The 14,427-nt window shown below is 38.1% G+C and overlaps 2 protein-coding genes across 2 annotated transcripts in view; one reads left to right on the top strand and one right to left on the bottom strand.

The window, feature by feature from the left end:
* The first annotated feature begins 6,956 nt into the window (after positions 1–6,956).
* Positions 6,957–8,606, top strand: LOC134790973 (small glutamine-rich tetratricopeptide repeat-containing protein alpha-like). Its single transcript, XM_063762010.1, has one exon. It carries the CDS (start codon positions 7,052–7,054, stop codon positions 7,934–7,936), a length of 885 nt encoding a protein of 294 aa, XP_063618080.1. The 5' UTR covers positions 6,957–7,051; the 3' UTR covers positions 7,937–8,606.
* Positions 8,607–11,602: 2,996 nt separating this feature from the next.
* LOC134795240 (EH domain-containing protein 1) overlaps positions 11,603–14,427 on the bottom strand; it is a 30,501-nt gene continuing 27,676 nt past the window's right edge. Inside the window, exon 3 of the mRNA XM_063767063.1 lies at positions 11,603–13,616. Within this exon, the coding sequence (XP_063623133.1) occupies positions 13,414–13,616 (203 nt within the window). The 3' untranslated portion in view covers positions 11,603–13,413. The remainder of the gene's footprint in view (positions 13,617–14,427) is intronic.

The following is a 14,427-nucleotide window of genomic DNA, read 5'->3' as shown; positions in this document are numbered from 1 at the left end:
AAAGTCGCTCATTATTGGTCAATCTAATGTCAATCTGACAATCATGAGTAGAAATTAAAAAGTGGCAATAATGTAGTGTCGTCCATTTCAAATCAATATATATGTCGGCGGCCGATCGTAAATATAAGAAAAAGGGACGACACTACTGTATTGCCAATTTTTAATTTCTACTCTTTTTTGACAGACTGTAATCAATGCTGCCGGTTTTCACAATGTAAAGGCCAGACGAGGCAATTTTTCACCCAATCTGATTAAATTGTCGATTTAATCAGGTCGTGTGAAAGAAAAAATGAAATTTAAGGACATTGGCTGTATTCCAATGCAAGGCCCCAACGTTGTCTGTTCTCTTTGACGGCGCAGCAACTATAGTTCGTTTTTTTTAGCATTAGAAATAAGGTAAACAATCTTGATGTGTCTTTTAATTGAAAAACACATTTAAAAAATAAATTACGGCAAATATGTAACAATTATGAATCTACTACGATCATTTATATTCTTCTGCTTTCATAAGTAAGAGTTACTGATTTTAAAAAAGCGTTTTTCAACTAAAAGACATGTTAAGATCGCTTACCTTCTTTCAAGTTCTTTCTAATGCTAAAAAAACGAACTATAGTATCATTTCTCTCTCCTCGCTCTTTTAAAAATGCCGTTTGTCAAAAAAGGACAACCATACTGTTGACAAGATGGACTTCAAATCATGGTGTTATCGTTTTAGGCAGAACCAAGTTGTATATGTGTGCGTAAAACATAGATCTAGTATTACATAGATGAGCTATACGCGTGCCTCCGTGAGGGACAAAACATACGCAAAGCGACAATATTAAAAACACGTTTTAACAATCCTGACAACATACCAAAAACAATCTACGTAATTCGGTTGGGTTATTTGTTGCCCACCATAAACCATACTAAATTTTTGGTGGGGAACAAACAAAAAGTGAGACTGTGACAAGGACAAGCAATAATACCGCTTTCTCTGCTACTCCTACAGAAATTTCCATAAGTGCATCTCGTTCGGTCGTTTGGCCCCTCCCCCGTGTCATCTCTATGTTATTGTACCTCTATGGCGTATAGCCTCCTCCACACTCGTGCGCGAATCGCGGCGCGAAGCCGCGAATGCGAGTGTGGAGTCGATTTTCGCAGACAGCGAAATCGACTCCACACCATGGACCTAGAGAGTAAACCGGATAGTGTACATTAGCCAAAAAGTGTGTCCACATGAGAAGTCAAGGTGGGCCGTTGCATCTCTTTCTAATTAGGGTGACCATAAGTCATATGTATGTGGGATATTAGGATAACATTGAATATATAGTTTGGCCAGGATCTTTTCTTATTCGTGCATAGTTATATTAGTTATAAAGAATCATACTGTCTTTTCGCTGTACTAGTATTATGGCCTAAAAAGGGATGGATATAGCTTTTTTTTCTCTTCTTTACAACGCTTCACACAACCTTAGGTACTTAATTTAGTTGTTTTAAAAACTGTTTTTAATAGGCGTAGATGCTGGACCACGAACATGGTCGATCCTCAGGAAGGTGGTCCGCCGTAACGTCTGTCAAGAATACAGGTATGAGTGAGAGAGATAGAGAGACAGATATGCTGACAGAACCAGAGGGTCTACCGCGAACCGCGTTCGACGTGTCGCCCCTCTGTCACACTTAGGTTTAAAGAACGTACGAAAGTGCTACAAAGAGGCAACACGTCGAAAGCGGCTCGGGGTAGGCTCTCAGGACACCCCCACTGTCCTGAGAGCTTTTTACAGTCTTTGCCGCGTTAGGTCCCAGGCCCTTCATAGCAAGCACTAGCCGCCCCTTTCTCAGCACCCATCATATAGACTGCCGCTTAAAATATCTGGCCGCCCTAGGCCCGGGCCTACTCGGCCTTAGGGCAAATCCGCCACTGCCACAGGGTCGCGTGGGACCGCTACGCCCGTTTGCTATAGTTTTTAACTAGGACGCCTGTCACTGGAGCATAGACACCCAAGTTTGCATCGTTTGACGAGTATCTTTCTCTGTCTCTGTAATTACTCCTTTATAGGAGTAAAAGAGAAAGATGCCCGCAATTTGCGAACCTCGGTGTTCACGGTGGTAGGCCATCTGTGCGAAAAGAGAAGAGTCGTAAAATGTAAAGAAACTAGTGATGTGCCGTTCCCAGTAAATTTTCCAAAGAGGGTAAATTCCCAGTAACGTTTCTGGTATCGTCCCAAAAGTCAGTAAATTACCATAAAGTTCTATTTTTCTTTTATTATCAATGTGTTTTTTTTTTATTATAACAATGTATAAATGTGTCTGTAATGTTTAAGGACTTTGGATTTCAATTTTGGCAATTAATTATTCTGTATTGGCTCTCATTTCACCAATTTAAACATGCCGAAATAAATACATACCTATTCATATAAACTTACTTTTAAGTACGTAATAAGAATTGTGTAACACTGATTCTCATCGTGGCGACATCATGGTCACCCTAATGAGTTTGACAATGTTGACTTGTATTTTTATCGCAAAATGTAATAATTGTGGCTTCCTTGTGAAACAATATTCCACAATTAGAAATTCTTTCACTCCTACAACCTTTAACGCAACATTTATTCACCATTTTTAAGGAATTTTTCATTCACGTGTTTTGATAACATGTCATCACACGTTAGGGATACCAATTAATATTCAAAGTTACTACAATGTCTACCATATCAAAATTAATGTTTTTTTTTGTTGTGCACATGCTTGGTTAAATCAGTTAATAATATTGACATCATAATTATTTACAAATTTCTTAAAACATATCAGAACCTTACTCTAAATATAGCACTTAAATAATATAAGAAATATTTAATTTCAGTAGTATATTGATATAAATACTACCACAATGGTATATTTTTAACATTGGCAACATGTGCGAGTGAGACACCGCGACCCACCTTTGCTATCTCAAGTGGACCGTTTTCTCTAGTCTGGTAAGAATGTCTTTCTGGCTCGGTGATAAGGTTAAATTTAGTATGGCAAAAAAAGTGACAATTCACTCCATCTTATAACTTCATGCTCCACACTCGCGTTCGCGGCTTCGCCCGCGATTCACGCGCATAGTCTGGAGGGGGCTTAAAAGCGTATATGTGTGCTCTTTTAGCCCCCATTCACACGACAGCTTTTTCAACGCGCGTTAAAAAAGCGATTGAATGACACAAATGGATACGTGTGTATTTATTCACACGACAGCGGTGGCGCTTTTTATCAAGCGTTGTTGGATTTTCGACTTTAAGCCTTGGACGTTAAGTCGAAATTAGAGTGCGGACAGATTCATGCGCTTTTTTAACGCGCGTTGAAAAAGCTGTCGTGCGAATGGGGGCTTAGGGATGTGAAAAACACGTTCGCGGACGCGGATTGCATAGCATCCGTTTTTGTACTCCTCCTGGTGACGCGCCTGCTATTGCATTCGTTATTCTTTTTAAATTTCTTCGTTGAAATGCTTATCAATCCGCTTAATCACAGTATAATATTATTCACCAACTTTTCCTCTACCAGTCACCAGAGTCAAATAATGCGTACTGCCATATTACATAGTTTTATCGAAGTTAAAAATTATCCTGTGACGTCTCCAAATTGGCCCCCCTTTCTGTGACGCAGATGCTATAGCATTCGTCTTTGTATGGCAGCTCCCTTAGTAGCCCGGCAGGTGCGCCTGGGAGTGGACACATGTAATTTGGGTGAATTTCGTGCGCGATAGCGAATTTGACGTATTTTTATAAAATCGTAATTAATGTTTTTCTTACAATTTCTTTAAGTTTTTCATTGTGTTTTAATAAATAAACGTGTTTACTTGCTGTTAATAACACTACAGTAAAATTTTGATAACGGTTAATGTGAAAAAGTGAGGCATGAATGTGTATACCTAGTATTGAAATAATTACGTTACTAGTCATAGTTTTGGTCATATAATTCTGAATTATAGCCTGTTGGCGCTCGATGATCACCTCTCACAAGGTAAGCACCTTATGACACGCATTTGTGGTATCATTCTGTGTATATTTCACGCCTTGTATTTGGTGCAGATGCATCCGAAAAAGAATATAAAGTTGGGTGAATCATCGCTTGGCAGGAAAAGTGGTGGACGCTTTACGTCCAGAACTTAACGCGGCGGTGCGTTACAGGGAACTCAAAAAGTGTAATGCGGTACATATTGACACTTTTGAGAAGTAGTGTTGGCGTAAAATGCTGCGTATACCTTGGACAGCTAGAAGAACAAACCTCTCATTTTAAGAGAGCTCAACATTGCCACTCGGCTCTCTACAACATGCTATGAAACCCATGACTGGGCCTTTAGATTAGAGCCGGTCTCCAACGCATAATTTGTAGGTAGTATCACATAATTTGAGGTCGAATGAACAGCGAACGTGCTTAGGATGGGGCATGTATGAGATGGACTCAATATTACAATGATAAGCAAAGAGGGAACAAAACAGAAGAAGAAAATTGTTTGAAGAGGTCAGCAAATGAGTCTTTATAGCAAAAATCGCGCCTTTAGGAAGTCAGAAGTCTCAGCCATCAAGTCCATCGAGCACGATGTATGAATGCTATAACATGCGATGTCATATAAGATCCCATCTTGACTACGTCATGTGACAGACATGCTTATGCATCCGAATTGTATAGCATTTGTTGTCACATAGCGTATAAAAAATATACTTCATATTGACGCGGATTGCATAGCATTCGCCTTGCATAGCATTACGCGTCATATACAAACCTAAAAGATATATTTGTAGTGACAGGAATGCTATAACAGTCCCAATATTTCCATACAAAATTTAGGTGTCCAACTGGTGTGACTGAGCGTCCGCGAACGTGTTAATCATGTTATAAGTATATCGATAAACGCTACACAGCGGACCGAAATAGCGATTAATTGAAGCTTTAATATCTTCGTTAAACATAAACATAATTGAAATGCTAATGGATAATGAATATATTATAATATAATAAAATAATTCTATTATTGCGGAACACATATTTTAGTAGGTATTTATGTATTTTAATTAAATATCTGAACTTTCCCTTGGTTCCCTGCTGGGGCGTGACGATAAAATTGTGATCTGATAACCACAATAAAGAATAAAAGCGTTTTTGTTCATTTTAGGTATCGTTAAACCTTTGAAGTAAAATTAAAATTGCAAGAAATGTCGATAGTTTATCGATATGACTTTATCGACATGGCTACAGCAAGGTGGGCCACATTGTTAATCGTACACTAAAAAAAAGTGGTAACAGTGACAGCTCGCTGAGACGTAATCTTTAAGTCATAGAGGTACAATAACATAGAGATGACACGGGGGAGGGGCCAAACGACCGAACGAGATGCACTTATGGAAATTTCTGTAGGAGTAGCAGAGAAAGCGGTATTATTGCTTGTCCTTGTCACAGTCTCACTTTTTGTTTGTTCCCCACCAAAAATTTAGTATGGTTTATGGTGGGCAACAAATAACCCGACCGAATTACGTAGATTGTTTTTGGTATGTTGTCAGGAATGTTAAAACGTGTTTTTAATATTGTCGCTTTGCGTATGTTTTGTCCCTCACGGAGGCACGCGTATAGCTCATCTATGTAATACTAGATCTATGCTTTAAGTATAATATATCTATGTTCCAATGTCAAATTGTGTGCGTGTGCGCGCTTGATGAGATTGACGCCAATTTTGTTTCTGATCAAATCCTCAGTTTAATTATCCCGCCGGGACGGGCCTTAAAATTGTAACTTGTATTCATTGAAATAAACATTGAATAAAATTTAATGAGCATGAATGACAAAGAAGTTTTACAATTTAGAGCTCCACAGACCTTGCGAAGTCATGTAAATCATTTGGTCTGTCGAAGCCAAGGGCCCAACGTTTTCTGTTCTCTTTCACGGCGCAGCAACTAGTATCATTTCTCTCTCCTCGCTCTTTTAAAAATGCCGTTTGTCAAAAAAGGACAACCATACTGTTGACAAGATGGACTTCAAATCAAGTGTTGCCTTTTGTGATGCGCCCAGGCTGTGTATGTGTGCGTAAAAGTGTATATGTGTGCTCTTTTAGGGATGTGAAAAGTCGATTTTAATCATGTTATATATCGATAAATGCTACACAGCGGAACGAAATAGCGATTAATTGAAGCTTCAATATCTTCGTTAAACATAAACATAATTGAAATGCTAATGGATAATGAATATATTATAATATAATAATATAATTCAATTATTGCGGAACACCTATTTTAGGAGGTATTTATGTATTTTAATTAAATATCTGAATTTTCCCTTGGTTCCCTGCTGGGGCGTGACTATAAAATTGTGATCTGATAACCACAATAAAGAATAAAAGCGTTTTTGTTCATTTTAGGTACCGTTAAACCTTTGAAGTAAAATTAAAATTGCAAGAAATGTCGATAGTTTATCGATATGACTTTATCGACATGGCTACAGCAAGGTGGGCCGGGCCTCATTGTTAATCGTACCAGGGGTGCGAAACTCCTGACTTCGGTCAAACTCGGCTCCGCTCGGCTCAGCATTGCTCCGAGCAATTATTAGGGTTGGCACCACTTCACTTCCTTTTGCGTGCACGACCACAGATAAGATAATCACTTGATTTTTGACAACCCTAAATAGCCGAAAGGGATAGTGTCATATATTAGAAAGGGCCAGCATGATTCGACCCTGAACCGCTGTCAAACTTCGTTTTTGTAGGAAGTTTCCTTTCTGTACGGTAGTACTATTAATTATTCTGTGATCGTACACTAAACAAAAGTGGCAACAGTGACAGCTCGCTGATACACCGTCTCTATATATTATAAGTCTATGGTCGAAGCCTTAAATAATGCCAGGAGCGCGTTGCCATAAAAAATAATTATCAAAATACGACGTGTATTTCATGATCTCAAACTGCTATAAAAGTTAAAAAAAAAAACTGGACAAGTAGACAGTGAGCTTGTCATTCTCATTGAATTGTCAGTCTAAAAATAATAAAATCCTTCCAACACCGCATTTTATTAAATTTCAGGAACATCTAACTTTTAAGAACAGGATGTCGGACGTAAAGATCGTCGCGGCGTCGATCGTCAGCTTCTTAAAGCAACAACTCGAAGGTTCGGAACTGAGCGCTGACAGCCGCGAGAGCGTCGAAGTCGCCGTGCAATGCATAGAGACTTCGTTCGAGCTTGGGGCAGCCGATTCGGCGCGTGCTATCGACCTGCTGGCGCTCGTGCGTAACACAAACAGCGCGGGCGCCACCGCACCGGGGCCTGTCAGTGCAGCTACCAGCGCTGTTGCTGAGCAGCTTAAGAACGAGGGTAACGAGCTAATGAAGGCGGAGAAGCACCGCGAGGCGCTGGAACGCTACTCGCGCGCCGTGGAGCTAGACCCCCGAAATGCTGTGTATTTCTGCAATCGCGCTGCCGCTCACTTCAAGCTGGGTGAGCACGAGGCGGCAGTTGCCGACTGCACCGCGGCACTCGCACTGCAACCTGACTACAGCAAAGCGCACGGCCGTCTCGGACTTGCGTTGACCGCACTCGAGCGACATCGTGAAGCGCGCCAGGCATACGCGCGCGCTGCGCAACTTGAGCCAGACAATGAGTCGTACCGCCAAAACTTGCGTCTCGCTGACGAACGGCTCGCTGCGCGTGGCGAGCGTGGGCCCGTGGACCTAGGAGGGCTACTACAAAACCCTGCTTTGCTCAATATGGCTACAGAGATGCTGGCGGATCCCAACATGCAGAATCTTATCTCTGGACTTATGAGTGGCACACAAGCGCAAGGAGCAGGAACAGGTGCAGCGGGTGCTGGTGGCATGAGCGCGTTGTTGGAGGCAGGGCAGGCACTGGCTCAGCACATGCAGGCAGCCAACCCCGAGCTGGTGGAGCAGCTGAGGCGCCAGGTGCGCCCTCCTGGGCCCACGCCACCACAGTGAGCAACATTACAAGCATACACTTTGGGACTCTGAGCCAACCTGTGTTTTGTCTCTCATGGACGGAATGTTGCTAGCTATATAATCATTTTACTCTCCATTCCAAATAAATCTACATAAAAGGAAATCCTCTTGGCAGCACTGCCTTTTTTAAATTGAAATGATAAATTATGAAATTATATTTCAGTGTAAATACATGAATAGTAAATATGCCATTTATCAAATTAGCAGAAATATTTTACATAGATTAAAGTCATTGCACACACATGCTATAATTTTAATCTTATAAATTAATGCCTGGGAAAACTAAAATTTTATGGAGTAGTTTTGTTAATTTTGGCAAATATACTTTTACCATTGACTGAATATGAAAGGATCAATGACCATTTGTATAGATTTATTGGAACAAATCAATCATTATTCATCCACTCAGTATCTTGTTTGGTTATAGAATTAAGTTATTCTTACAGTTAGTTTTCTTTATGGGATGTAGATTTTCCTTATTTAATCAAATTATTTATTTGGTTAACCTACTTGATATATGCATTTATTTATAAACAAATTATGAATGTTTTTCATAGTATCCCTGCAATTTAGATACTGTTCGGTTGTTTGCAAGTTGTGGAGATAATGGAACTTGATCATAAGTTTTATGATAGTAATTTTATAATATTGTCATATTTAAAATAAATTACTCCAACCACAATGTAGCACAATGGCAACGAATATTTGGTCTTAAAGCTTATATATACATAGTTAACTAATTCCAACTAGTCCTAAGGGTTTCAGATACCCTAACATCAGTAATTGACAAATTTGCATTTTGTGTGTTACATATACTTAATTAATTACTTACTTACCTAAATATGTTGTACTTCACATCACTATTGCATGGTGCTATTTGTACTGTTGAAAACATTAACATGTACCATATTAGTAATAGACTCGTCTTTTATCCATGCATTCAACTACATCGGTAGTGATAAGATTTCAATATGTATGCTGTGCAGCCCGGCCTGTTTGGTGCTGGCAAATGTGTAAATAAAATACAGATATGTATTGTATTGTATTAAATGGGTTATTCCCACTAGTTACCGCCAAGTTGTTACCAGTGGTAACCAAACCGAGTTGGTGGTAACTACTGGGACTAGTTTTTCCCAGTAGTTACCAGTGGTAAAAGGTGGGAATAAAATTCCCAGTAGTAACCACTGGTAATAACTTGGTGGTAAGTAGTGGGAATAACCCTATTAAATGCAGGGACCAAATACCGGTATTATTTCATACAAATTAACCGGTATTCAATTTCGGTACCTATCTTGGTTGTTTATGTATATTTTTGCTTTCTTTTTTTTTGTTAGCTAATAGGTCAATCATTATCCTTACCCTAATTCTATTCTATAATGTCAAAGAAATAACGTGAAAGCTATGAGATATTTTTATTTTTAGTTATACCGGTAATGGTCCCTGATTAAATGTGGACAAAGATATGTATAGTCTGTGTAATTCTGTGCAAACAATTTGCTCATAAATACTGCAAAGTTTCATTTGTTACAGTAACAACCTGTGATTCTGTAATAAAAGGACCTTCATGCACCGCACGCTAAGGTACATTTTCCTAAAGAATCGAACATTATAAAGCAACATTGCTTTAATTTCGGTCATCATCTTGTTTGCATAAATATTTGGAAGCTGACTATACATATGCACAATGTTACAGCCGCCGCGGGCGCCTCCACGCGACTATTTCTAGCTAAGATATGAAATTGGTTTTGTTAATAAATTTATTTGAAAAAGTCCTGGTTTTCTTGATCATATTAGAACATAATTACAACATTAGGCTCATTGACATTAGCAAGTGGAGTAATAATAGCCTACGAACAGAGAACCCGCCGAGCGGGTCGCTGGCATTGAATGAGTAAAATTTAAGAAAGAAGTATAGCTACTGACAATAGTAAGTTTTTTCATACAATTTCCATTTCGGGAGAAAACGTTTTCCACCAACTAAATTAACATATCACTTTGATTTTGATGTCGATCGCATACCTAATATATTCTAGGTTTATAAGTTTCGCTTTTTTTGAAAAAATAAAAAATATTTTGTATTGCGAATTTTGAAAAAAGGAAAACCTATAAGTAAACCTAGCTTTTCATTGTGTCAATAACATACTTACTAAAAAATCATGGAGAATGGAAAATATTTAGAAGTGGAAAAAAGTTTTCTCTTTTTGTATGGACGATCACGTGCTATATTTCCTTCGTAATAATCAAAATTAAATAAAAAAAAAAAGTACCTAACACAGTGGTGGAAGATTTCTTTCTAAATAACAGTCCTTTTTGGAGACTACTCATATCATAGTCGCACCTTACCTTACGCATTGCCACACACAAAATCAGTAATAAAGCCGCGAGCCCAAACAAGATATTCTTTTTCAGCCTAATAATACCTATAATTTTGAAATATGGAGGGTTTGAATTGATATGAAATGCTATATCAGTGATTAAGATAGGGTGGAGGCCGGTTAGGTTATATAGGTACCTACAGACAATTGTAAAAATATGAGTGCATATAATTTCTCAAAAATATGTCCCATAGTTCTTAATTTGACATGCTATTGGACATTTTTGAGTATGATGTCTGCACCCATATTTTTACACTTGACTGTACATACCTACTATGGGATGCCTATTAGAAAAGACAATTAAATTATAAAGAATGGTAATATCAACAAAAGTGCTCTATCCTCGATGGAGACTGCTCGATATCTTTTAAGATTTTACTTTATTTAGGTCACTGATATTTCAATAGTAAGTTGTTGATGACAAACCCTACACGAAGGAATATACACCTATTCTTATTTGTGCTTTGACGCCTGAGGGTCGCTTTTATTATAACTATTGTGAGAGAGAGAGTGAGACAACATACCATATTCAGATTACTATAGGTACTATGTATCTTTAAGTATTTAAATAAAAGTAAAAAACAAAATCTACCCTCAAATGGCTCCTAAGCCAGTTGAGGGTAGATAAAACATGATTACATGATCAAATAATGTAGGTTAAAGTTGACGACTTGGGGGCCGATTTTTGAATTTCGACCGCTCGATTTCGTGTATTTTGTTCAATAATATCTCCAGTACCCGGCATTTAAATTCTACTAATAGAATTGAAAACGAGTGGTCAATACCACTCGATTCCCAATTTCTATCGCTTGTATTTTAAAAATTAGCATTTCGCTGTTTTTCGAGTGACAAAATCAAACGAGCGAAATTCAAAAATCGGCTCGATGTTCAAAAAAATGTTCAGTGATAGCTCCAGGCGGTTTTCTATTTGGTTGGTTAACCAATAAATGTTATAACTACCCGAAAATGTACAAATTGTATAATTTTATATAAATACCTGAACTACCTAAGATACAGAGTACCTATAGTCTTGGACAGACTAATATTCACCTGTCTCTGCAACGTTCGTGTCGGGTTGGTACAGTCAGCATCAAATATATTATAGCTGCAAAAGTGGTTAAATATTTCGTTACACCATATATTTAGTACGGTGTGACGAACTATTTGGCTGTTACAATATCTTTGAAGCTGACCATTTTCGTGTACAATCAATCTAAGTACTTATACCTAAAATTGAGGGAATAACGGGGGTGGGGAAATAAAATAAATATTAACCATTGAATTCTTATCTATTTATTACACTCTATGTATAATTTACGATATTTTTAATAAATTTACATATAATTATGTACACACAATAGCAAATGTAAAAACGTTCATTGCGTGCCCCGTCCAGTGTTAGCAAACTTTTATCGAAATAAATCTCGAAACCGTGTGTTCACACGGAACGACGCACAAAATGCATTCAAAATATCTAACGCATATAAAAATCTGTACCTATTTACATATAGTTCCCGCGCGGCGGGCTTTATCTGTTAGAACAGAGTAGGTATAATAATTATAGAAGCTACTGCCGAGACCGGGCGAGCGAGCGGTCCCGTAGACCGCTCTCTACTTATTGTAGCAAAGGCACTGAACAATCTGAAGGTTTCATAATAAATGCAATATTTTTAGGTCGTGCTACTGTTATACAAAGTTTATGAAAAATACCGATCGATTGAATTAAGCTGAGGTGAATTAAGTATGTAGATAATTATATATATCTATGGTTTGTGTCTGTGTCATCATAAGACCTACACAGATATACTTGTTCTCTCTCTCATTTGTCAGTTCACGCCAGCTTTAGACAATCGACATGTATAACTGTAGTTACCTTAGAATGTTTAATTAAGAAAGGAAGGTACCTATGAAAATTATTGAAATAATATTAATTACTTATTTTGTTTCTGTCCTGGTCCAGAATCACCTAATAGGAACCTTAGAACTGTAACTGTTTCAATTAATAAAGTATATATACCTAATGTAATGAGGACAAATAAAACAATAGAAAACAGGTGAATGATGAATATAATGTAACTAATACAGATGAGGATGTAACTAAACGTAACTCTTAGAGCACCAACTTCACCTTGCCAAATAAATTAAGTAGTTAAGCTAAACATTGGGAGCAACGTTTAAGATATAAAATATGAAATACTCTCTCATAAAAACAAAATCTTATTAAAATTTTCGATAAATAATGTAGATATTGCCACTAAATAATTGCCACGTCCTGATATAATTTAAAAACCATTCATTTCAATAGCCACATACGATATGCTTAATGCAGTTTTTGTATTAATAGAGTACACACACAGGTGGAAGAGCCACGCCGCTCTCTGCCACAGAACAAGGGTAAGGAAAGCTGCAGACAGTCACACAAGCGAGTGGGAGGACACAGGGGGGTGTGGTGGGTGCGTGACGCAGTCTGTGCGTGGCCGCGGCGATACAAACGAGTCCCTCACAGCATCGATCACACACGAGCATTAGCTCGTCACGTCAATAACTAAACATAATATATTTTATCATACGTATTTTCAACGCACAAAAAATATAATTTGTTTTTACAACAATTCACGGCTTAACAAACATTCGCGGTGTATAAATAGGTTTTATTATTATGCACGAAAACCGCTGCATGAAAATCGAACGCACCGATTGACGCAGTTAATCGGAGCACCCGTTAGCGGAAGAATATAAAATTGTAGAGCTTACATAATGAGCATTCCTTTACTGAAATCTTAAATTACGTTAGGATACATGTAGCCTCTTTCCGCCAACGGTCGGTTTAGATTGCATCACCGGATTAATTCGATTAATCATAAGATTCCAAACGACAAAGACGAAGGCAATTAATAAAATAATAGAAACTCGTCAACTTTCACGGGACGGTACTATTCCAGCTAAATATTCTCTAGAACTGTCATAGGACTGCTGAATATCTGTTAGGAGGTTCAGTGAGTATTTCTACAGGATAAATGGGTAGATATATTCGCCTTCGTCGCTGCCGATGGAGCGTAACCTTACCAATCCTTCTACGTCTCAGTTCCGCTTGGAGGGCGGCACGAGATGCGGCGGCAGGTCCGCGGGCAGGTCGTGTCCGTCGATCTTCACCTGGATGAGGTGCATGGCGAGCGCGAACTCCTCCTCGTCGAGGAACCCGTCCTTGTCGATGTCGGCCAGCTTCCATATCTTGCCCAACACCGAGTTGGGCAGCTTCGACTTCACCATCTCCGTCTTGGCCGCTGGAGACAAACCGCCAGACACCTTAGCAACTTGCTATCATCTTATACTTACACTATAGTAGGCCACCAAACGAAGGAAAAACAGGGGAAATAATTCGTGTATAAGCGAATTTTGGCACAGTTGTAGGTAAAAGTGCCTTACACAACATACTGAAAGTACTGGTGGATGGGGGTTGTGCTAACGGGTGGGGGGAGGTTTAAAGGTCCCTTTTTTTAGTTTTTCGTAAATAACTCGTAAACGGTGGCTCATAACAAAAAATGTTCTTATACATAAGTAATCTACATAAAATTGCCTACAAAAAAGATTCCGTACACTTTTTTGCTAGGGTCAATATTCAGAAAGATATCAACACGACAACGTTACATAACATCAATTCTGTGATCTGTTTTTTTATATTTTCGTATATAATTTGTAAAGAGTGGCCAATAGCAAAAAATGTTCTGAAACGTAAATAATCTAAGTACACAAAATTTCCTACAAAAAAGATACAGTACGCTTTTCGCAAGGATCAATATTTAAAAAGTTATCAAAGAAATAATGTTATTTATAATCAAATCTGAGGTTCATTTATTTTTAGTTTTTCGTAAATTACTCGTAAACGGTAGCTCATAGCAGAAAATGTTCTACAACATAAATAATCTTCATACAATTACAAAACACATACTAAATACTTTTCACTAGGCTCAATATTCAAAAAAATAGTAAGCCAGAAAGTTAATTATAATCAATTTTAAAGTCTCTTTTTAGTTTTTCATAAATAACTCGTAAACGGTAGCCCATATCAAAAAATGTTCTAAAACATAAATAATC

This window comes from Cydia splendana, chromosome 1 (genome assembly GCF_910591565.1).
Source record: "Cydia splendana chromosome 1, ilCydSple1.2, whole genome shotgun sequence".
Taxonomy (NCBI): domain Eukaryota; kingdom Metazoa; phylum Arthropoda; class Insecta; order Lepidoptera; family Tortricidae; genus Cydia; species Cydia splendana.
The sequence above is the reverse complement of the archived record's forward strand: the minus strand, read 5'-3'. Positions and strand labels throughout refer to the sequence as shown.